The 23,354-nt window shown below is 57.6% G+C and overlaps 1 protein-coding gene across 1 annotated transcript in view; it reads left to right on the plus strand.

The window, feature by feature from the left end:
• Window positions 1-38: 38 nt before the first annotated feature.
• LOC122393911 (basic salivary proline-rich protein 2-like) overlaps window positions 39-23,354 on the plus strand; it is a 50,020-nt gene continuing 26,704 nt past the window's right edge. Inside the window, exons 1-2 of the mRNA XM_043390370.1 lie at window positions 39-117; window positions 721-796. Of these exons, the coding sequence (XP_043246305.1) occupies window positions 92-117; window positions 721-796 (102 nt within the window). The 5' untranslated portion in view covers window positions 39-91. The remainder of the gene's footprint in view (window positions 118-720; window positions 797-23,354) is intronic.

Consider the following 23,354-nt stretch of genomic DNA (forward strand, 5'->3'; position numbering starts at 1 on the left):
TGTTGTGTTGAAGCTGACTGATTTTTGTTCTGTTTCAGGAGTTTGCAGCACTGTAACCATTCTATTGAGGTCATACCATAAACGCTACAAAATGGGCAAAAACGGAATTCCTGATAGGTAAGCTTGGTCCCTTAGTTTTACTAAGCATATTCTGATCATTGAGGTAGTTTCTGTTCCTAGCTGTTTTCATCTATATTTACTACTTCATCGATCCCATGTGCGAGTACCGTCCTGTACTGGTAAGGATCTTCTGCCTTTGTGTCATGTTTTCATGCCTTGCATGCCTCAAACTGTGGATCTTTGCCATATACAAAGTCCCGATCTTCCACTCGCTCGCCGAACCACCGGTTCAAAATATGCCCACCAGGTGTCGCTAGCTGTATCTCTCCCGTCACATAAGGGGCTAAGTTGTTCCTTCACCCATCGCCGGGCATTTCTTGTTGGAACTAAGTCGCAGCAAACTCTCTTACATTTTGACTTTTGAAATGTCGCGTACTTCCAAACGCTAGAGCATCAAAATAACGTATGTTTGTTGACTAGATACAAATACCAATACAAATATTTGAAAAGTTACACTTAGCTCCAGTAATGACGATCTCTAACGGTAAGTGCTAACCAGGATGTCCCGTCATTTTGCAAGCTTTGTTGGCAGATGTATCCTTTTGCCTCCCCTATGTGTCCGTCACTGTGCCCATTTCTGACGGCGCCGCGGTCTGACAGGTGGCTGGACTACAGCAACTTCGGAGACGTTATCGAGGGCACGCGGATCGTCGCGCTAAAGGTTCCCCTCAAAGAGGTAAGGCTTTGGGCAATGTGGGCTGCTGGGTCTTAGCAAGTGTTAAGCTCAGGAGTCAGGAATGCATTGGTATTGGAAAAGAATACTGCTTATTACTGTTTCTGGGTATTTAACGTACTGAAGGTATTTTGGAGCATATAGGTGTACAGAGGTCTATGGTTGGATAATTTTTACTTGTTGATAAAATATCAGACAAAGATAATACGGATGGGGTGGCGTTGCAAAGCCAACACCCCGAGAAAAACTGATCTGATCTGATTTTACCGCCATTCACACTCGCGCTGGGTAACTTTGAAGGTGTCGATCTGAAAAACTGACCTTGCAAGACAAGACGTCCAGGCTGAACTAATTGCTGTTCATGTCAGCGCTGTGTTGGCAGTGTGTTGCTGCGATGTTCGCGAGGATGGCAGTGTCAAACATGTCAGTGTTGGACATGTTGGGCATTATCGGCATATTTGTACCGGTTAGCGTGTAGTGTTGTACCGTTCAACCTACCCAGTTCTGAATGTTAGATTTGGTAGCCGTTGTCAACAGCAATAAGCACAACTGGATTGTTATCGAGCCAGTCCTTTTCATAGTAGCTGATATGATGTTATTTACTTTTGAAATACCAGAACTCAAAGCTGGAAATGGAGTTAAACAGACGCACTCGAGCTCTGGACTCCAACCCAGTCCGTCAGTCCATCCCAGTGTCCGACGTTCTCAGTCAATTGGTGCTCTGTTCTCAGACTGTCGTTCTCAGTCTGCGGCTCATTTCTCGAGTCAATTCACCACCCCGCTCACCTTCTCTTGGTTCTCAGCCTGCCGTTCGTTTCTCAGACTGAGACTTCGTTCTCATTCTGCTGTTCTGTTTCCAGACCGCTGATCCGTTATCAGTCAGTCCGTCGCTCCGTTTTCAGTCTGCTACTCGGTTCTCCTTTAGTCCGTCGCTCCGTTGTCAGTCCGCCACTTAGTTCTCCTTCAGTCCGCCATTCTGTTCTAAGTCCGCCACTTCGTTCTCTGTCATTCAGTCCGCCGCTCATTCCGGTATGTGCGGCAGCCCGGTACAGCCGCCAGGAGCGAACGGTGCGTACCCCGCTCTGTTTATGTGCTCATGCGGTATGAGAATGGGTGTCCTCGCGCCGCTGGGGGTGCATTCCGTGGCTCCGCGCGGGAGCTGCGACTAACTCCGGAGCCGGGAGGACCGGTGACGGTTGCAAAAGACGTGTCTTGTGGATGCTCCTAGTGGTCCCCTCTCTTTTCTAAGAGTCGATATGACATAAGATGGAAACCGCATGTGACGGCACGATTGTTGCTGACAATGGGATTTTCATGTAAAGTAGCTGGTTTGAGTCCTGCTTTTTTCTACATAGTAACCGACATTTCTTGCTCCAATTCGTAAGCTTTTTCACGAACCGTGAATCTGTAGCTAATGTCCGATAATGGAAAAGGTGAACCTAACGACCTGGATCAGCGGTGATGTCGCTGTGAGCTCTTGGCTAATGGAGCTGAAGTGCCGATCTCCTTGCGTCAGGAAAGCGTCCCTGATCCCTGCACCGTCCTGGTTGATGAAAATTCGCTCACGACCTGCCGCTGGGCAGCTCAATCCGCAGTTTGGCGCTCGCTTATGTCAATGAGTTTCTCCAGGTCGTGAGGGTTTGTCCAGGAGGAGCTCACGCTCTGCACAGCGTCCACTGAACACTGGACAAGCTCTGTTTTCGAAACCAGAAACAACTAGACGTGTTTTTTTACAGATGTTTCTGTACACCGTTCTAAAACCACAGTTGGTGGGCTGTCTGGTGCATGTTTGGTGTCAACCGCAGCGGTTCACAATTCCGTGCAGTATCGGTAAATGTTTGCGTCATTAGCCCGTTAGAACTGCACGCGACAACACTTCCAGACCGGTGTGGTTCCATGCTCACACGTAAATATGTCGACCGTCAACTAGTTTACATGTTTCCGTGTCCGGATTTTCGATGTGCGGTATCTGTTACATGATCTTAGGGAATCACGCTCGTGCTAGCAGCAGTTTTGTTCTGTTTGTGTTCTTAATTTCCTTTTTACCTCACGTGAAACCATACCTAAATATTACCCTAGACACTCTTCCCCGGTGTTCTCAAACGCCATAAGATTAACTTCGTTACTCGAAAGACTGCATAATTCCTTTGGAAAGTATTCTTCAAGAGTCGCATTGTCTTATCATGTATGACAGTTTTTCTCACTATTACTTTCCCAAATCTTCTTTTTCAGTTTTCGAATAAAAAAACATTCTTCGCCGTGTATCGCTTACCCCGTTTTATTTGTGCACTAACCGTAGCAAAACTATGGATAGTCCCATGTCGCTATTTTTATCCGTATCAATCTCTTGATAATCTATTCTGGAAACTACGAAAGGCTTCACCGTGCTTCTGTCGGTGGTTTCGTTATCATTGTATCGATATAGATCCATACGATTACCGTGTGAAAGGCCCACATTAGTCCGTGATCGAGTCCGGGAGCCTGCCCAATAGACGCCGTTCGTGACCGGCATAGCGGTTCTGCGAAGGGCCGACTGCTAGCAGTGGTTTCCTTCAGCCTTCCCCGTCCTTCGGTAGGCGGGGGAGGCCCTTTATGTTGTGACTGGCGTGGTGCGAATGTAACGTGGGAACGCGCGCAGTTCCTATTTTGATGCGGAGTTTTTGAAGTTGCTTTTATGCCTACTCGACTTTCACTTTCGGTCTTTTGAGTAATTTTGGCGTTCGATTCCGTTTAGCCATGCTTGGTGTAAGCCATATTTCAGCTGAAACATGTGACAAATATGTCGAGTACGTTTACGTAATAATTCATGTGATTTGTGTTCTAACGCCAGTGATATGCAGTAGATAATAACTGAACCGCAGACCTACCACTTATCCATCAGATCGGCACGCGTTTGAGTGCGTCTTTTCTGCTTATTGTGAACTAATGGCGGCGCAGGGTCGCTGTTCACCAAAGAGCCGGCATGGTGAAATCGCGGCACACAATGCATCGATCGTATCTAGAAATTAAGCGGGTGTGACACCCCCAGCTTTGACACGGCAATGCAGTTGTAGCAACAGGCTGTCAGCTAGTATTAGCCGATAGCTAAGTATGCCCTTGTCAGTGGTGCGTAGTCTGGTTGCTCTCTTTCTGCCATCAATGTGTTATATTCGGGACAATTTACAATGTTGATAAAGATTGTGCAGAGGACGGGATATACCTGGCCTTTTTTTACTTGTTCTCATTATTGACGTCCTTTTCAAAATGTGATAGGACAATGTCGCTCGCTTGATTTGTTTTGGTTAGTACCTTTCTCACAATGCGCTACATTATCAACCGGGAACGCTGCCGAAATTGATGCCTCTGTGTCCCTGGCGAGTGAATAGAAACTACCGAATCTCACCGTAACACACATGTGTCTGGCTTCGGTCTCTTTTTCCCGTCAAAATATCACCTTCCGTGTAACGGGCTTTAGGATTGATCCGTCTCCTGAACAGAGAATGTATAGCACGGGGTTGACACCGATCTCCGGCGTAGCTAAGGGCTGATGTTGGCTCAGCTGGTTGGAGCAGCGCCCGAACCAAGTAATCGGCGCCCCAGTGCCCGCTATATTATGTCATCAGACGGGACACTGACGGCCGGAACACACCGTGGCTATTCTGTGCGCGGCTTAGGGCGCGGCCTCGCGGCTCGAGCTCGCTCCCACGCGGCCGCGGCGGCGGCGCGGTCCCATTCGGACGCGTCGCGCCGGGCGGCGGTGCCGGCGCGGTGCGCCGCATTGTGTGACGTTAGTTCAGCTGGCCCCGTGTCGGCGGACACAATGAGCCGGCACGCCCCCGGTGGCCGCCGGGAGAGCTACCTCCTCCGATACCGAGAGCTCCGACGCCACTTACCAGAGAGTTATGTTCTGCATTGTGCCGGCGCGGCCCGAAAATATGCGCCCGGCGCCCGGTGGCCGCGCGCGGATAAAGCCGACGCCGGGGACCACACCGGGTGACACTGTTCCACTGATTTAGCGGCCGCGTATTGTAGCGACTGATTGAGACGGAGTCGGTGGTGGCCTCGGCCACCGCCGCGCCGCTCTGGCCGGTCACGGACGACACCTGGCCTCCACCCCGCCCTCCCCCCTCTCCCACCCTCGTCCGGTGGGAACCACGCGACAGCTCGCCGCGCAGTGACCGGCTCTGTTTTCGCGAGCAGGCGCATAATCGGCCCATTAGGGGCGGTCCAGTTTAGGAGGCGGCCGGCCGGCGCGCATTGTTTGCTGTGGAATGTGAGGTGACGGCGCTGAGGACGGGTGTTTGTCGTCGTCCGGCCGCCCGTCGGGCCCGGCGCCCCGTTCGTACACCCTGCCGACGCGCCCAGGAGGGCAGCGCGCCGATCGGCATCGCTGCCAGGAACGCGGCCGGGCCGGGAGACCGACTGGGGATCGGTCCCGGTCCTGGGGGTTCCCGTCATCGTCCCTCGTTGTTGGAACCCACCGGACTGAAGACTCCTTTGCATACTCATGGACGCGGGCAGAGTCACCCCTCTGCGACTGGTGGTGTAACGTTACGAGTTCCGGTCCACGCTTCATTCACGTCGAAGTCCTCTGCCGATGACGCCACAGCCCTGAGGTCGCCCAAGTTCCGCGTTTTGCCACCCGACCCTGGATCCGCCCGTGTCTGTCAATTCGACACTCACCCTTGGTGGTTCGATCACTCCAATCGTTCTGTGTGAACAGTATCGCGATATGCCGGGCTCCGAGCGCTGTTGAACGCCGTCGAGCGGTGGGAAGTCCGATCCTTGAGCGCGAGAGGCGCCGGTGGAGGCTGGAGGGTGACCTCCGACCGCCGACCGGCGCCGGCGTGACGCCAGCGTGACGCTGGAGTGACGCTCCGCGGTCGATTGGCGCATTCCTGCGGATCTTAGCAACGATAGTTGCCGTCCATTGCACCGTTTTCGATTTTTTTTTTATCAGTCCAGCTGTCGGTTCAGGACACTCGTTGAATAGTTTATATGACTTTCATTGAAGCCTTTTTTGATAGGAGGCTCAGGCTGGTAAATAAGTGCCCTGTTTGATATAATTTCATTGGTTTTAAGCAAACCCCTTTCTTGCATTTTATTAAAAACCGTTCTGATATAGCAGCTTTCGTTTTGGCGAACTGTTTACTTGCGTGATGATCAGCTGTCCGCAAGTGGCGTGAACAAGTCAAAAGTTCCGCATGTTTGACAGTCCTGGCGCCTACTGTTCCATATATGGCGCGCACCCTGGAGCGGTGCCAACTTTCATGGCACAGTATTGGCTACTGTTTGTCAGTCCTCACGGATGTGTGGAAATAAATGAAGCAAAAACTCAAGTGGGAAACGGTGAACTGATATACCTTGGCAGCAATGGCGTAATGTTACGCGGATTTGTGGTATGTATCAATGCGGCTGAAGATTTTCATTCTTCATCTTGCCGAACTTGCCACTATCGAAAAATCAGCACAACATTTACGGTGTCTCATAACCGTGGTGGGTTTACCATAAATGGCGTTCGGTGAATTGCTAAACCGCTAAGTTTTGAAAAACCGCTAAGGTAGGAATTGCACACCATTGCAGCTGTAAGAAGCTATGCCCAATCGTGGCTTTAATCTACAAGATCTGATCACCACCTCTCGAAGCGCTGAAACAAATAGCCATAAACCGTATTTGGTAATGTCCGTATTCCTCTGTGCACAGCCCGTTCATTTAGGACACTTCCCACGCCACTTTAGAAACTCGTTTACTGTAACTGGGCATCACGTCCTGTAGCTCGGCGTTGGCTGATGCGTGTTCCGTGCTTAGACAGTACCTAGTTATACAGTCCGGCGAGGTCTGATTGTCTGCCGAACGGTCCAGCGAGGTCCAATGGCCTGCCGGACGGTCTGTCTCGGTCCGGTCCTCTGGTGAGCAGTGAACGAGGACGTCCGAGGCTATGAAGCTCACAGAGATCTGGTGTCGGATTTCACTCTGGCGACAAATAAAACAAACACGTGTCGCGCTTGTACCGCCCCCCGCCCTAATGAGCCGGTGTTGGCTCCTCGTGTTGTCTCGGACACGGTATTGGATTACAGTATCGGCGGCCCGATCGCTTCGTTGCATCAGGCTCGGGGCGTGTCGGGTCGGGGTATCACCGGCCGGTCACCGCTCACCGCGCCGTCACCCAGTGACGTGTGACGTCGGCCGTGACGTCAATGGAGGCTGGCCATCAGTCGACGTCAGTGCCGGGAGAGACCGCCGAGCGGCCCGCCCGCCGCCGGCGCCCAGGGTGAGGGATGGGTAGCCTCCAGAGTCGGCCCGCGCCGCCCCGGGAGCCGCCCAGAGTACTTCGTTAGCGTCATTGGTCTGCATGACGCCGGCGGTGGCCGGTATTCTGTGTGTGCCGTCATCAGGCCGTATTGAGCGCTGCCGCCAGCGGCGCTGCACAGCTCGGCCGGCTGGAGCAGCTGGGCTGATAAAGCCCCGCGTCACGTCGGCAGCTCGGCTGAAGCCGCCCCGCCGCTGACGAGCCGCTCAGAGTCATGGTTCATTGGCCTGATTTGAATGATTCATTGATACTTGTCGGCCCAACCGGTTTGCAATTGGCTAGATCAGATGACGGTTAAAAATGTGAGCTGCTTGTCCATTGTAGTTTACGACATGAGATATGGTGTGCTGCGGCCAAATGGTTTGTGGACCTGTTCACCTGTTTGAAACCCCCGGACGGCAATTGTTTTCATCAATCTGAAAGACCTCCCAGCCAATGCGAGGATGCCAGATGGGTTTTCACTGTCGGTAAGTTAGCATCATTGTGTCGTGCTCCATCTCACAGCGGGAACAGTCGGAGTTGATCATGCAGCGCCGGGCTGACGTCCGTCAGCGAACTGACCCGCAGCCGCTCCTGCTGCCGTCTCGGTGCGCCGGTCCGATGTGTCGACCCGGATCCCTCCCCGTCTCCCCTCCGACACAGCGTCGTCCTGTTGTTGCCGCCGCTGTCGGCGCCCCCCGTCCGACCGCGCATTGTCCGCCGGCAGCCACCGCTCGACACCAGACATGATTTATCGGTCCGACACGGTCCGACGGCCGAATAAAGTGTTGAGCGCCGTGCTGAGGGGATCATTGCGGCGTTAGTGCGCGGCAGGGCGTCGCTTTGTGTCAGGAACGGCGGCAAATCGCTGGCCGTTTGGCACCGCCGTCACCCGGTGGGCTGTGGGCACGCGCGGGGCGCCGGAGAGGCGAGGGCTCGGGCTGGGCCGTGACGTGCCAGGCAGGATCCGGGCTGGCCGTGACGAGGAGGCTGGACCCTTGACTGAGGGATGCAGAGTCTGTGACTGATTGAGACCGGGTCGGTGACTATGGAGGTTGACATCGTTGAACTAGTGTCCAAGTCTGAAGGAAGTAGGATCCGTAAGGGAACAGGGCTCGTGAGTGAGGGAGGCGGCGCTCGGACTGGTCCTTGACTGGAGAGACTGTGTCCGGCCGATCCGTGACGCTTTGTGACGCGGTGACGGTAGCCGGTCCGGGGCCGGCCCGGTCCGGCTCGTAGCTCCGGGACGGGCGGCCGCTGAGCAAACACACGTCGGCACGGCCTATTGTCCGGCGCACAGGAATGCGGCCCGCTTTATCGCGCGGAATGTGGCCGACACGGTGGCCTATCGGCGACGACGCTTGTCACGCCCCCCCCCCCCGTCCCCGCCCCTCCGCGACCCCCGCCGCACGACGGCGGCTTCTCAACTTAACATCTGTGCGCGGCATCGGGCCACCGCTGCGGCAATGGGCGCACCTCGGGTGTCGTGTGTGCTGGCCGCTTGTTTCTCGAACAGCGGGAGGCTGCATCTGGGCCGGCCGCGGTGGCCGACGGATTCCAGACGGCGATACGGATCGGTGGTGGGCGGCGGGACGCCTCTGCTGCCGTGCCAGCCGCTGTCGTGCCGACCGACAGCGCGTAAGCTGCTTGCGTTCGCGGTACCGAACAGCTCCATGAAGTGAGTTACTTGCGTCAATGGTCACAGAAATGGCTCGGCGCGGGCGGCATAAAAATCGGCCACCGCTTCTTTGGGATGGCGAGCGTTATAAAAATAACGAACGATCGGATCTCGGTACGTTTCTGCAGATGCTTTGATTGTGGAAGTAGATAGCTTACCGAGAAGTGTGTTCGTGTGCATCACACACTCCGTAACATGTTCAGTCGTAGTGGGCGTTCTATGGGGCAAACCCAAGGCAAATCGAAATAAAAAAGGAATTCCATGAGGTGAGGATTTTTTTTTATTAGGTCTCATCAGAAGTTTGATGTTTTATTTCATACTTTGTGTTATTTTATGTCCGACCACAGACTGGTGCCGTTCGCCTTTATAAGTCTATGGTCTACACACTGGCGCCATCGGCGGCGGCAGGTCTACCGGATTATCTGATACGTCACTCACAGTCAGTCGATAGGCCACCGCGCCGTGCCACAAACATTTCCGTGATCACGGGCCGTGCACGACTCCCCGGTCACGAACGGAGCCACAGAGCCGCCAGTGGCTCACGTCAAACGGAGTCTGACTGCTACGGACCGTTCAATCAGTGAACCTGTCGACGGGACTGGTTTGGCGGGGGTTGATCGGGATCTTACGGTCAGGTGTTAGTTGATATTTATGACTTATGAGCTTCGGCTGTGACTGTGGTGACCGCATCATGGCGGTCACGTGCCCCTGCCGCCGGCTTTGTTTGACTGCTTAATGGCGCAGTGGCCTCTGCTTCTACCCTGTAACCTTGAGCTGGCGACTCAGTGGACAGACGCAATGACCTTATTCACTGACGCAGTGTTCCGACTATCGTGGGGCCTTCCCCGCTGTGAATGGACGGTCCTCTGGACCCACGGGTAAGACTACGCATCCCTTGTGCCGCGATTCTTCTCCACCGGCGGTATTCCTCGGCGCAGGTCTCTGGTGTTCTTCAGAGTCCGCCTCTGCTGTTCTGGTCTTCTGGCTGGCAGCTGGAGGGTTATCCCACGCCACCCTCACGCTACTCAGACTGGTGACGGAGGGGCGTTGTGTTCACGCTGTCGTGCACCTGGCTACGCCAACCTCCGCCTGCCGTCTGCGGTCACCCTCTGTCCTCCTTTCCGTGAGCTCCGGGGACCGAGCTGGAGAAGACCGAGGGAGGGCGAGGCTCGAGCAGAGACGGGCCACCGCCGCCGGCCCCACCGCGCCTGCATACCAATGAACGACCGCAAAGAAGCGAGCAATATCGATTATCGATTATGACTCGGCTGCGTCGCAGCTCTATTCACGAGGTCGTCTTCAATCAGTATAATGTGAGCTTTATTAAAATATATGGGGCGCGCGCGGCTGCGGCCGTCTGTCTGCCTGTGTCGGTCGGTGGGGGCGGGCCGGGTCGGGTCGTGTCGCGCTGGTTCGGACCGGGCTGCTATAGAGCTGTTGGTCTGCTCGGCTGAAGGTGCATGACTAGGGCTCGTTTGGAGCGCTCCGCCGCCACATGACGGCCATAAAGTGCGCCATGACGTCCGCTGAAAGAGGGCGCCGAGCGGCCCGCGCCCGCAGATGAAGATGTCGCCTGGTCGAGGTGCTGTTATGTTGAACCGTGTGCCAGGTGCCGAGGTTTGAGCGCACGACAGGAAATATCTCAGGGGTGAGCCTTGCCGCTGCGTGTGACCCTGCGAAAGACGGAGAACAGCATCCAGAGCTAATTCGTGGAATCTCAAGGCTGGCTTTTCTCTCCGCTTTAGCAGTTTTTGAATACTGATTGTAACATGCAATTCGCGTTAAAAGGCAGTTGTCTGAAATCACTTGCCATGTTCAAAACACATGTATGCAATTATGACCCTTTCACTTTATGACTGTATAATCACGCTGGGAACGCTGCATTCCCCAAATAAGATATTATGGATCGTAATATGCTAAGCTATCGTCAAAATTACCACCTACGCCGTATTTGACTTCGTAGAGCCGACCACCGGGGCTGTGCCATCAGACGACCACGAGCACCGCCCCTGGGAGAGAGCGGAGGGGAGCTCTGGTCCTCTGCCGGAGGCCCACACAGCCTCCGGAGGGCGGCGCAGCCCTCCCCTCTCCTCCCCGGCCTGCCCACCGCCGCTACCTATGGTTTTTTGTTGGCCTCTAATCGCGTACTTTATGTTCTGTGGCGATCGGATCGGTGGTCGGCCGGTGCCGCCCCATTACGCCAGTATCGCATGTATCGGGTGCAATTAGCGGTGGCGGCGCCGGAGCGCCTGTGCCGCCGCTCCCTGGGCCGCCGCCGCCCGCACCAATTAGTACAGCGACCGGCGCACGTCACACCGCCTGCTTTACGGCCGCATACATTCGCCCAAGAATTTCCCGATTTGTAGCGGGCCGTAAAGTTTTAATTTGGCGGCGCGGTGGCGCCCCCTGCGGCGCTGGAGACTCCCGGGGAGCCGAGAGGGCCGGCGCCGTGCCGACGGCTCGCCCCGTGGGAACGGAGCGGTCTGTACGCACCTCTCTGCGTGCCATTGCGCGCCGGAGCCGCGGCTAGCCGTCGCCTGCGTGAGCAGACAGCGGACGGGGTGGCCGAGTGCGTGGGACGACCACGCCCGCTGCCATCGGCACGGCCTGGGCGGGGCGGGCGGAGATAAGGCCGGGTCAGATCTGTGCGCGTTGCATGGGGATGTCTCCTGTCCGTGTCGGTGGACGAAAGCGGCTACTCGGTCGGCCCCTGGCCTGAACGGACTGCGAGTCCTATATCCCGCGCTATGCCGGGCGGGATTATCCCATACATCACCCTGAAAACAGAGCTCTGTGTATGCCGCCGCCGCCGCCCCCGGTCCTCAGCCGTTCACGCCGTCCTTTGTGGCAGCTGCCCGGCGGACAATCGCCGACCGGTTGGACACGCTCGGACCCCGGCCGGACACTGGCAACTCAATGGCCAGTCGACCGCTCCACTCAGCCGAAACGTCTGTATCCAAATCCAGCCGCCATAACGACGCTGGCAGCGTGGCGCGTTTTGCCGCCCATTGACCACGGCGCCGTCTGTGCCACCTGCGCGCCGCTTTGGCCGCTTTGCGCGCACGGCGACAATCCGTTCCGGCCACTTAGCCGCGCTCCACTCGAGCCAATCGCATTCTGGCGCGGCCGCTGAAAGGATGACCGCCGGACGAGGCAATTGTGGCGCGGCGTGTCGCGGCGCGATTGTGCCCTGCGCGCCGATTATCGTCACTTCACACTCGGCCGCGCCGCAATGGTGGCCAGCTGCAGTGGCGGCGGCGTGGTGCGGCGCAGCGTCAGATTTGTATCAGCCATTAGGTGATGCCGTGACCGGTCAGCATGGGCAGATGGTCACCGTGGCGGGTGGACGGGCCCCCGCCCCGCCCCCGCCCCCGCCCCCGTCGTGCCCCTGTCCGGGTAATTAGCGACTCGGTCGCCGCCAGCTGCCGACCTGGTCACGCTGAACACGACTCCACCGAGCCCCGCAGCCGGCCGGCGCCTGTTGACGCCAGATAGCCATCTCTGACCTTCCGGCGCAATGTTCACGGATATTGGCCGGTCAGGCCGACAGGAGACCGGCTTTGAGATCGCCCCTTAGATCGGAACACTGCCAATGAGATCGCCGGAGATCCCGGGAAAGCCGAACAGAGTGATGACTGCAGATGGTGCTTGTACTCTGATCGGGGTCCGATCTCGGGGATGCTTTAATCCCCGGAATCGTTTGACCTTAGTCCCATAGTCCCCGACCTATGTAGGTCCTCCGTTTTGGTTATTGATGACCTGCTGCAGTCTGCGGAACGTCAGCCCTTTGCCAGATTCTCGGATCATGGGCATTGGGCATCCAGTCCCAGTCCCGGATTGTCGGTCCTCAGTCTGACCTCTTGTCTTGTCATTGATCATTCTCGGCCTCTGATCTTCAGTGACCAGTTTCCCGGCCCGTCCGCCCCGACCTCGGGTGACCGGTCGTGCCGTGCAGGGCGGCGCCGACCGCCGCCGTCCGTCGGCTGCTGTTTGCTCAGTGGCTGCTCGTGCACGGGCGGAGTGGCCGCTCCGCTCACAATGGGCTCACCCTCTCATAACAAAGCACCGTGCACGCAAACAGTGCGCCGCGCCGCCGCCGCGCATTGTTCGCCGCCGGCTCTGATTGCGCCGCGCTCGTGCCGATTGTTTGGTAATGCGCCGCTAATTGTCGACAGAAGACGGCGACTGTGGGCGGGCTGTGATGCGATGTTTTGATCAGTGACGGCTTCAATCAGATGGGCGATACGCTGTCGTTTGAGGTTTTTTTCAGCGGCTCCAGTCCAAGCTTTGTTTCTGGTCTAGGACAAGTTTTTGCCGTTGTTCTTTTGGGGTCGTTTTTCTGCGTCTTTTTCGTTTTCGGCGTTGTTCGAGTTTTGGTAGCTGTCATAATATGACATAAACGAATGGTTTTGACACGTAACAGCAGTCTATTGTTTGAACCACCCTTTGAAGCTCTAGATTCCTAGACCAAGCACGGCTGGACTGCTGAGATATGTCCTTTGACTGACCAGGTACTTCGCATATTCTAGCCCGATGTCTCTTGAGACTGTGTGGTCTGTGTCAAGATGTGCGATAGCTAAGGAGCTCTCCCGTGGCGATGATGTCTAAGGCCAAGCTCTGCAGCATGACCGATGCCGCCATTGACGAGAGAGGGAGGAGAGAGAGAGAGAGAGAGAGAGAGAGAGAGAGAGAGAGAGAGAGAGAGAGAGAGAGAGAGAGAGAGAGAGAGAGAGAGAGAGAAGAGAGAGGGGAATAGAGAGGGAGTCTTTCGGGCGAGGTCACCGACGTCCCCATCCCTGCTGAACAGTGCACCTAAGAGCGTGTTCGGCACGGCGAGCGGCGGCGACACGCCGTTTGGGAGCGGATCGCCCTCCGCTGACGGCCTCTGAGGTGTCTGTGGGGCGGATTATGTTCCCGTTTGGCGTCAGTGAGCGCGGTGAGACTGCGGCGACAGCTCCCCGCTGCGGAGAAACGTCCGTACAGGGTGGGTGGACACGGGCCGCGGAGGCCGTGAGGGATGAGTGGGCGGGAGGAGTATGGGTGAAGGTTGGAGGGGAGCCGGTCTGCTGCGGTGGTGTGCCGGTCTGCTCCCCCTGCTAGCAGGCTGGCTCTGTGCTGCCACGGCCATACTGAGCTGGCTGAATGGTCTGAAAAGGCGCCGCTAGAGTTAGGTGGCGTATGTCTGTCTTGTTTAACTAGCACTTCATTGTGATAACAATGAGTATCGTGCAATCTTGAAGGTGACTGGTCCACGATTTTTCTTGTGCAATCCTAAGGTATGGTTCCAGAGATACGTCCTTGCTTCTGATCGCAGTTAAAAAGAACTTTAATTTGGTAATTGAATACGAGTGTCGTACGTTGACCTTTCCCTGTAAGTTCGCTCATAGGTGGCACCCAATCCTTTTTCTTCGGAACCCCGGATATATGCCGCCCATGTTCAGTCTCTCGAACAGTTACTCGATACTGAGATTTACATTCTCATTTGCAAATTGATTAGGTTGCATGTTGACGCCCTCGAAACTGACCAGCCTTTTGTTTGTAAGAATGAGAAAGCACAGTGTTGTGTAGTCTGGGGACGTTGCCAAGCCCCTTTGCATTGACGTCAATGCCAATTCGATAAATTGCTATCGAGAAGATTACGAAGTGTAATGCCAACTCCAATTTAAGATTGAAGACTCTGGGTATGTTGTATGAACAGCGACACCTCATGAATTCTACCACAAGGAAGCCGGCGGGGCATACAATGCTTGCTTTGACTCTTGCGAATAAAGACCTCCAGATTATGATCGTGGTTATAAATTTGTCGGAATATTTATGGCGTAGATTATTCGATCCAGCGTTGTGGGCCGGTCGTATCGGAGTGGACGGCCGTCGGTCGGCGGCTCTGGTGTCTCGGGGGTTCGGTATCGATGGCCACTGCCGTCCTAAGCCGGCGGTGAGAAGTGACTCCGACGGCAGCCGACACCGTCAAACGGTGCATGCCAACCGCATGGCAACGGCGAACGGACACTGCCGCCGCCATCACAGCAACGACTGGCCTCGGACCAACTCATGTGCGATAGGCGCCGATTTTTCCACAGATTTGTCATGAGTTCTCGCCATTGCGGCTCATTGGGTTCCCATTGTGTCCTGATACCACGAGGTATTTTTGTAATTGGTTTTACAGGCTTACAGTGCCTGTCGCCGCGGTGCCGCGTGTCCGATTTTCCGCGCCGTTTGCGCTGTGTGTCCGACGGTAGCGGCACGGCCAATTTCAGAGCTCCGCCCGCGCCCGTGCTGATGAACCGACTCGGCCGCGCCCGAGTCACGCGGACCCACTTAGCGCCGCCGCCGCTGATCCTAATGAGGGCACGCGGCGGGCTCAGTGGGGCCGGCGCGGCGGCGGCCGGCGGTGACCACCGTCCCCCGCCGGGTCCCCCGCTGTCGCACGCCCTCAGTCGCACAGCTGGTATGCGCCCGGCTAATGATATTCATTTTTTGTCACCGACACGTCGCGCCCACTGTCCGGCGTGTGTTTTGTTAGTTTTGCCCTAGAATTAGTATTAAAATATATGTAGCTGGGTGATGGTATCAGTGGCCAAAATATGTCCGCCCGGGAGCGGCGGGGCGTAATTAAAACGGCCGGCGCCGGGTGACAACGGTGGCCGTTTTTGTGTGCCGGCGCGGCCGGCCGCTCGGTCGGCCGGTCTGCGCCGCCGCCGCCGCGGTCGGCGCCGGGTCAGCCGGGTCACAGCCGACGCCGCTGGTGGGTGCAATTAGTATGCGTGCCGCGCGGCGAGTGCACGCAGCCTGCAGCGGCGGTGTCGCCGGTCGCGCGGCCCGCTCGCCGGCGGCTGTCCGACCGGCGACCAGGGCCGATTTATCGACGGATTCAGGCGAGACGCGACGCCGCCGCCGCCGTCGCGGTCAGACCGATGGCCGTGCACGTGCAAACAGTGCCGAGCGCGTGGCGGTCGCGCGGTGCGCACCATTGTTGCACCGACGGAGCGGCGGCGGCGTGGCGGCACTTCCGTCGGTCCGGCACGTCCGGCCGCGCGCTGGGAGACGGCGGACGCGTCCGGCGCCGACCCCGACGGGCCGGAAAATGGGCCCGCGGGGGGCTGCCGGACCATTGTCTCAGCAGCGGCGCCCCCCGACGCACGGTAACCGGCCGATCAACAGGTCATGGGGCCGGCACTGCACCGCGCCGCGCCGCTTCTGTCGCCGGCGGCGAGCGCGGCGCGCTGCGGCCATTTATTGCCGATCGGCGGCGGCGGTAAAAACGGCGACTGCTGGCCGCGACCGGGGAGCACCGCTCGTGAATCGTCGGCCGCCTTGTCACTAATGACCGGCCGAAAATCCACAGGCCGCCTCCAAAGCGCCGCCGCCGCCGCCTTTATTGGCCAATTAATCGTGCGCGACAAGGACCAATAATCAGCCTAATGATAATAAATAATTTGTGCGGCAGTCGGGCCGGTCGGGCCCGGCCCGGCTCGACCCGGCCCGGTCCGGTGCGGTGCGGTACGGCAGACGCCGGCGGTGGAGCGCCGCGCGCTGGAATTCGCCGCACGGACGCAGACGTGGGAACGACGGCGCATGCAAATGGCGCTGCTTCGCGCCGCACGCTGCTAATGAAATCACGTGACCCTCGACGACCCGATGGCGGTTGGACAGTGCGACTGGACAGCGCGGCCGGCCGGCCGACAGCGTCACGCGGCGCAAAAACGCCGGGACAGGTGCGTAAACAATGCGCGCCTCCCAGTGACAAATTGTGACGCGCGGCGGCACTGGCGACGTGAGAACTGTCCGGCGGATGGCGTGTTTACCGACTGGAGCGTCATCCGTCATCGGCCGTCATCCGGGCCGTAATGGCGCGGCGTTATGTGCGAAACTGGCCGGCTCGCGCTGCGCGGACGGCGCCGAATGGCACTGTTTGCCGGCCGGGGCGGGCCGCCGAGCTGCCGCACCAGCACAAACGACCGCCGTCGATCCGTCTTGGCCGGGGAAAAACGCGGCGACAGCGCGGCTGGCCAGCGTCTCCGCAAAAACGGGCCGTCGGCCGACAGCCGAGCGGTGCTGAGGGAGCCGCCAGTGACGGCCCGCCGACCCTCTGACGGGCGGCTCGACCGGCGTGCGGCCGCGGCCCGATGGATCACTCCAGTCGCGGGTGGGCTCTCAGGGGTGAGCAGGGTTACCGCGTGGAATGCTCATCGGCTAATTTAGTTGTTGGATTACGGCCGCAAATGACAGGCTATGGTGTGCTCCTAATGCCATGGTGTCATTGCAGGCGAGTAAACCGCCGGTCGGGAGGTCCTGGCATGTCCGGAATCGGCCACCATTGAGATTTTTCTCTTTCACGAATGGGTGTATTTGAGCTGCCACAAGAACGGCAGGGTTAAGTTAAACTCACCATCCAAGTTTCCCACATGCCAATTGCCGATCCCTGCACCGCGGCGTACTATTTTGTCACACAACATCTTTTACCAGTCGGATCTCACGTCCGAGTCTCCCGCACCACTCCTCTGACCTCTCCCCGTCATTACGTCACGCCCCACTCCTCTGTTTGCCTCTTCACACCTGAGACGGCGCTCGTGCACGTGAGACACGCCCCCGCCGTGACACAGCCGGACGGCACGTGCACGCTCGTGGCGCCGTGTGCGTGCACGTGATGCTGTCGACTCGCCTCGCCCCACCGTGTAACGCCTCTGCTGCGCACCGCTGCGCCATTGCACGTCTCCGGTCTCCCGACCTCGCCTGGCGTTCCAGCCGGGCCGAGGCAGCGGAGACGGACCGGGGACGGCCGTGCCGGGAGGGTGGCTCATCGCTGCCGGCACCGTGTCTGGACCGGCTCGTAAACAAATAATCGTCGCCGACGGCCCTATAGCTGTCTGTTGGGCCGTAAACGGGCGGCGATCGGCGTCATCGGCCGCGTCACCGGCGACGTCAGCCGACCCGTGTGGTCCGGACATGGTCCCGGAGTGGGTCTGGACATGGTCCAGAGTGGGTCCGGAGTTCTGTCCGGACACGGCTCGGAGTTTTGTCCGGTATGGAATTGTCTCAGACGATAGCGCGCACCTTTTTGCGTGTTGAGGACACGTTGGCGAGGTCGCGGCCGGAGCGTTTAGGGTGTAATTTGTCTGGGTCCGTGGGCCGGCCGGACACCTGCCGCCGCTGTGGCGGGGGCGTGGCCGCAGGTGGTCGCCGTGTCAGCGGTCTCCGGCTCCCGTGAGATGTCGCAGTTTCCGACGGGGCCGTCCGGTGGACCGCTGGGGACCGGCCGGCGCCGGAGGTCATACCGCGCCCCGTATGGCACGGGACGGGGAACAGAGCGGATCGCCCGACAGCCGACCGGCCGCCGCTGGTTATTAATTGACCCAATCGGCCGGCGGGACGCGCGCGCTCTGAAAAGATGGGCCCCCAAGATTCGGCGACTTGATAGCATCGGCCACCCGCGAGAAGGCCGTTTTTTTGCCGGCTTTTTTTTCGCCGCCACCCGGCTCGTTTTGACGGCATCCTACGGTTTTTAGACGCGCGCGGCTAACGAAATATTGCCGCATGGCCACGCCGTTCAAATAGCTGTTGAGTGTAAAGTGGAAGCGCACACGTGCAGCTGGGTGGCGCCTGTGCGTGCCGCTGTCGGCCGCGGTGCTGCCGTCCTGTGCGGCGCTGCAGTCCCCGGCCGGTGCTGTCGTCCTGTGGTGCACCGCAGTCTCCGGCCGGCGGTGACGCAGGGTTGAACCCCCACGGCCGGCCCCATTTGGCCGACATTTGGACGGCTGATGACCGTACAGGGGACCGTAATGTGACGGCCCCTAGCCGGGCGCCGCCGACTCCGACCGCCGAGAGGATGAACGGACCGCGGCGATTACAATTGACGGCCCCGTGCCGACGAGAGGCGGCGGCGAAAGGAGCGCACGCGATGGCGACAGAAAGTCGACGAGAAATACGGTTTCATAAAAGTCAAACTGGCGATGACCCGGGAACCGGAGTCATTTGTCCGGTGAAAAGAGAGATCAGTGGGTGATGGCCGCGATCAGCAGAGACGGCGCGGCCAGGCACCTGGGTTTACGCCGCCCCCGCCGGTCTCCCGAGTTGTTGTTGATTTTGATGGCCGCATAAAACTAGGTACGACCGGTCCCGGTCGGAGCGGGGCCAGAGGGCGGCCCTGATCCCCGCGGGCACTGATTGAATTAGATGCGCATGATGGGCTGCAGGCCGCGCAGTTCGCGCCACCGCCGCCAGGTGGCAGGTCGGTGACCGCGGCGGCTTTGACCGCTTGGACCACTCTCCTCTCGGCCTCCTGGTCTGATATTGTTATTGTTCGCCTCTGTCATCACCGGCGGGAAGTCTGTGACGGGCAAACGGCATTACGCACTGCGGCGGCGCACATTTGCTCTGTATTTTTGGTGGTAACTTTCTCCGAGCGGCGGCCCCACGCTGTCGAACTGAGGGATCCCGTGGCGATTCATTTATCGTCAGCTAGCCGGCTGGAATGCGCCATTTCGTTCTGCTCAATCCGGGCCAACTATGTGTTTCGCCAACTGCGCTCAATGGGGCCCTGGGCTCCGAGACAGTTTTGACTTATTGGGCGATTAACGCGGGCCGTCCAGCGACTTTGGCCGCACTTGTGGTTGCACTTGATTGGCCTGCTGGTCCCGTAAACAAAATCACTTCCAAGCCGCTCTGTCGTCCGCTCCGATCGCTCTCAATGATTCAGAGAGAACCGTTGTGTTCAAATCGATGAATTATTTATAGTGGGATGTGAATGTTATTACCACAGGCGGTGTAACTATTTCACGTCAGATTACCGTCGGTCAGCGAACTCGCTTCAAACTGACAAACAGAATAACGACTTTTGACAGTGGAGCTGTACCTCGACGTGCAGCTAGCAGCTACCGCCGTGGAAATAGGAGGTGGCGATAGCTATTTGCCGAGGTTGCTGGACTGAGGGTGTTTGCGTGCCTTTTTGATACCAGTACTGATGCTCGGCACTGGCGCCTGCACGATGTGGTTGGCACTATTGCGGCGGCTGTGGTGACGTTTCGACTTTGACGGGGATCCTCGCTCACGACTAGGGTTTGTAAGGTCTTACAAATGCTTTTCACTGGATTTTCGGGCGTGGAAACAATCGAATATGGGCTAGCGGTGTGCGATATTGGTGGACGTCATACCCATTTGCATCCGGCGTCCACACAAAGGCAGTTAGGCTTGAAGTCTGTGCTCAGTGTCAACTGCCTGCTACCATCGCAGCTAAACACAATGTCCCAACTAGCTGGGCGCATATTGTCCAACCTGCTAAGGCTGTGCAGTATGGGTGGTGAGCTCACCGGTGCTCCACCGAACTGCGTGAGAAGATGCCGAGATAAACACATAACCCACGGGTCAAGCGTTTACCGTCATTTTACGATCGCGTTCTATCGACAGTTATTGTTACTCTGGAACTTATTCCGCAATAACCTATGTTTTATGCGCCTGTTTCTAATTGTTTGATCTAATTAGTAATGCACTGCTTTGCATATGATTAGGAATCCATGAGAACGAGACTTTGATGTTGGTTTTTATCTTTTTGATGCATTCATCGTGTTTCGTGATTCAACCTCTCTTGTTTCAATTTCATGTCTGTGATGGTCTGTATTCGTTTGATGTGCCGTAAAACTTTGTATCATTAACCATATGAGGCCAGCAACAGCCAAAATCAAGGTACCTCCTAAAGGTAATTTTTGTTTGAAGAATCGCGTAACATGAAGCGCAATAACGTATGCCGCGCCTATATCGAATAGCTGATGCACATATGTAGGTAGTGCTTATGAGTGTCTGACTGGGGTTGTGACCCCCTAACCGAGCCCCCGGCAGCACCTCCCGGCCAAAGGTCCCACCAAAGCCGGCTACTCCCGGCCGCGATAGTGGCCTATCAGACGAGCCGTCGCCCCCGGATTAAAATGCGTACTCGAGACGGCGGCTACCGGCGCCGGTAAATACGGACCATGTGACCGCCGGCAGCACGCGGACCACGAGCACATGGCGCGGGTGGGACCCGTGCGGCACGTCCCGCTCCGCCCCGATAGCTGTCCCGCGGCACGGCTGGGGTTGTTTACCATGCCGTGACCTGCTGCCGACCTTGGCGGTCCCTTGTGTTGCGCGGACCGACGCCGGGCCGCGATGTGACCCGACAGCGGCCGTCGGGCTGCCTCTGTCTCTCCGTCTGTCTGTCTGTTCGCCTGTCTGCCGCGGCCGGGCCTGCCTGTGTCTCGTGTCTGTCGGGGTGTCGGTTCGTCGTTTGGCGTCGCGCGGCGCTGCGATCGCTCGGCGCCACCGACGCCCTCGCTTGTTCTGCCTCCTGTGATGGATGCTCGCCTGGCGACGGCGGCGACGGCGACGGGAGGTGTATAATGAACCCGAGCTGGCCGCCGCAGCCCGGCCACCGGCGCCGGAGCCGTCAGAGCTGTATTATCTGTCGCCGCACTCCGCCGGCGGGCCGAGACATCGCTCTGCGGCGGTGGTGAGGACGGGCGCGTGGCGCGTCCCCGGGAGGTGTCACATCGCCCAGTCATGGTGACTGTGGTACGCGTGCCGCTCACGAGACAGAGACGAGAGGGAAGGACATAGGGATGAGAAGTTTTGATGGTAGCTGTGTGAAATGTTTTGGTCGTCGGGGTGGTGACGGCTGTTATCAGATAATTTGTGCTGTTTCCTTCATAATTTGTGAGTCGCGAAAGGTGTGGACACCGGTGCGGATAAAACTATCACACAATGGAAATAACAAGCCATGATGGAATGAGGCAGCAAAGGTAGCAAGGAATACCCGCATTGTGCGGAAGGCCGTGGTATGCTGTTGGTGAAATTGTGACATGCCTCCGATACCAGTTACCACACCCATTGATTGTTGTTTCGGCCGGTGTGTCGCACGATGTGACACGCTGTTGCCCACGCCCCGTCGTATTTCTCTCAGTAGACAGCTGTGATGACACCTGTCACCACTGGTCTCGGTCAGCGCTCTCATGTCCTGTCTTGTTCCTTTAAGTTGCCGACGCCGCTCAGGCTGTCATCGGGCCCGACAGACTCAGTGAAACTCCCGCGGTCAGCGAACGTACAAACTCGTTAGTCACGATCAGAGACACGCCACGGCTCCCACGGCGAGCGTCGGCGGTCGGCCGTGCTCGATTCGGCCCGTTTCGTGCGTACCGAGCAGCTGGCCGCCCTGATCAGGCCACTCACGGGGGTGTGCGGCCCGCCCCCTCACTAACGGTGTGGCACCGCTCGCGTGGGACCGTCCACGATGCAGAGATGGAGCCCGGTGCCGTGTTGGTGCGAGCTGGCGTCACTGAGAGGCGGTGGTCTCTCTGACGTGATCTCTGCGGCTGACGTACCCACTGACCTACCAGCTGTTAGAAAGGCCGATCGGCAGGGGGTGGGGGTGGAATGATTGCACGGAACGACTCCGGGCCGAGGTCTAATCTCCACCAGCAGTGGGCAGTCTTGATCTCTCGACCATCTGGATGGCTTCTGGTGTCTCCACAAGCCTTAGGTCCTCCCTGACCCCCCCCCCCGCCCCCTCCAAAGTCTGAGGTCCTCCCTGACCACCAATCTGAGGTCCTCCCTGACCTCCTGCAAAGTCTGAGGTCCGTCCCCCTGACCTCCCCACTAGTCTGAGGTCCTCCCTCCACGAGTTTGAAGTCCTCTCCCGACCTCCCCCACCGGCTGACGGTGACGGTCACCACTGACATTGATGAGACACCGGCCCGCTCGTGTCACAGTTACTGGTCAATCACTGGGCCGTAAAAGAAACAAATAACACGGCCGTAAACGAACAGAATAGCCGAGTCGTAAAAATGAATCACTTGACAACGAGGCCGGCCACCCGTTGAAGGCTGGAAGACAGCGTGCTGTGAGAGGACTTCTTGACCTTTGGGATGATCCGTATCATGTCTGCTGTCATGACAGGCTTTGTATTGTTTTTTTTTATTTGTAAGCAATGTCCCCTTTCTTACTGTCTCACAAACCGTGCTGTGTCTTTAAGAGGTTAGTAGTCAGCAGTTTTTAGTTCGTCACTTCTCGTTGCATGCTTACATAAAGGACACTTCTTTGGAAGTGCAAAGGATGCTTTGTTTGAAAATAAATAGGTGTACTTAATGTCATGATTAATCGATATTTGTGTTCCACTCATCGTTAAGTAGCTGCAGTTCTGCAGACAAGGCTTTAGCAGAAAAACAGCTTGCTAAAGCCACTCAATCGGACCGTTTTGGCGTCGCGTGGGCGGCACTCGTCTGACGCGCAACAGCGGTAGCCTTGTCTTTTTTCCATTACGATAACATCTACGACCGAATCGCTTCTGCTGGAGGCTGGTGGATCGGCCGCTGACGTGCCCCAGTCACGCTCGCGGGGCGGGCGCGCTGCTGTAAGTGCCACTGCCCGGGACCCTGACCCGTGCAGCGGGCTGGCGGCGGGGCGGGGCGGGCCGGGCCGCCTCCGTCCTGTCGTCTGTCCGCTGTTGTGACAGTATTGATACAGGTCGGTGGCGCGCGGGGGCGATACTGTCACCAACTGATAGATGCCACCCGCCCGCGCACCCGGCCGCTGCCTCACAACAAATAACTGAATACATAATGTGCCTGTGCCGCAGCGGCCGCCGGCAGCCG

This window comes from Amphibalanus amphitrite, unplaced genomic scaffold (genome assembly GCF_019059575.1).
Source record: "Amphibalanus amphitrite isolate SeventyFive unplaced genomic scaffold, NRLGWU_Aamphi_draft 000562F_arrow, whole genome shotgun sequence".
Classification (NCBI taxonomy): Eukaryota; Metazoa; Arthropoda; class Thecostraca; order Balanomorpha; family Balanidae; genus Amphibalanus; species Amphibalanus amphitrite.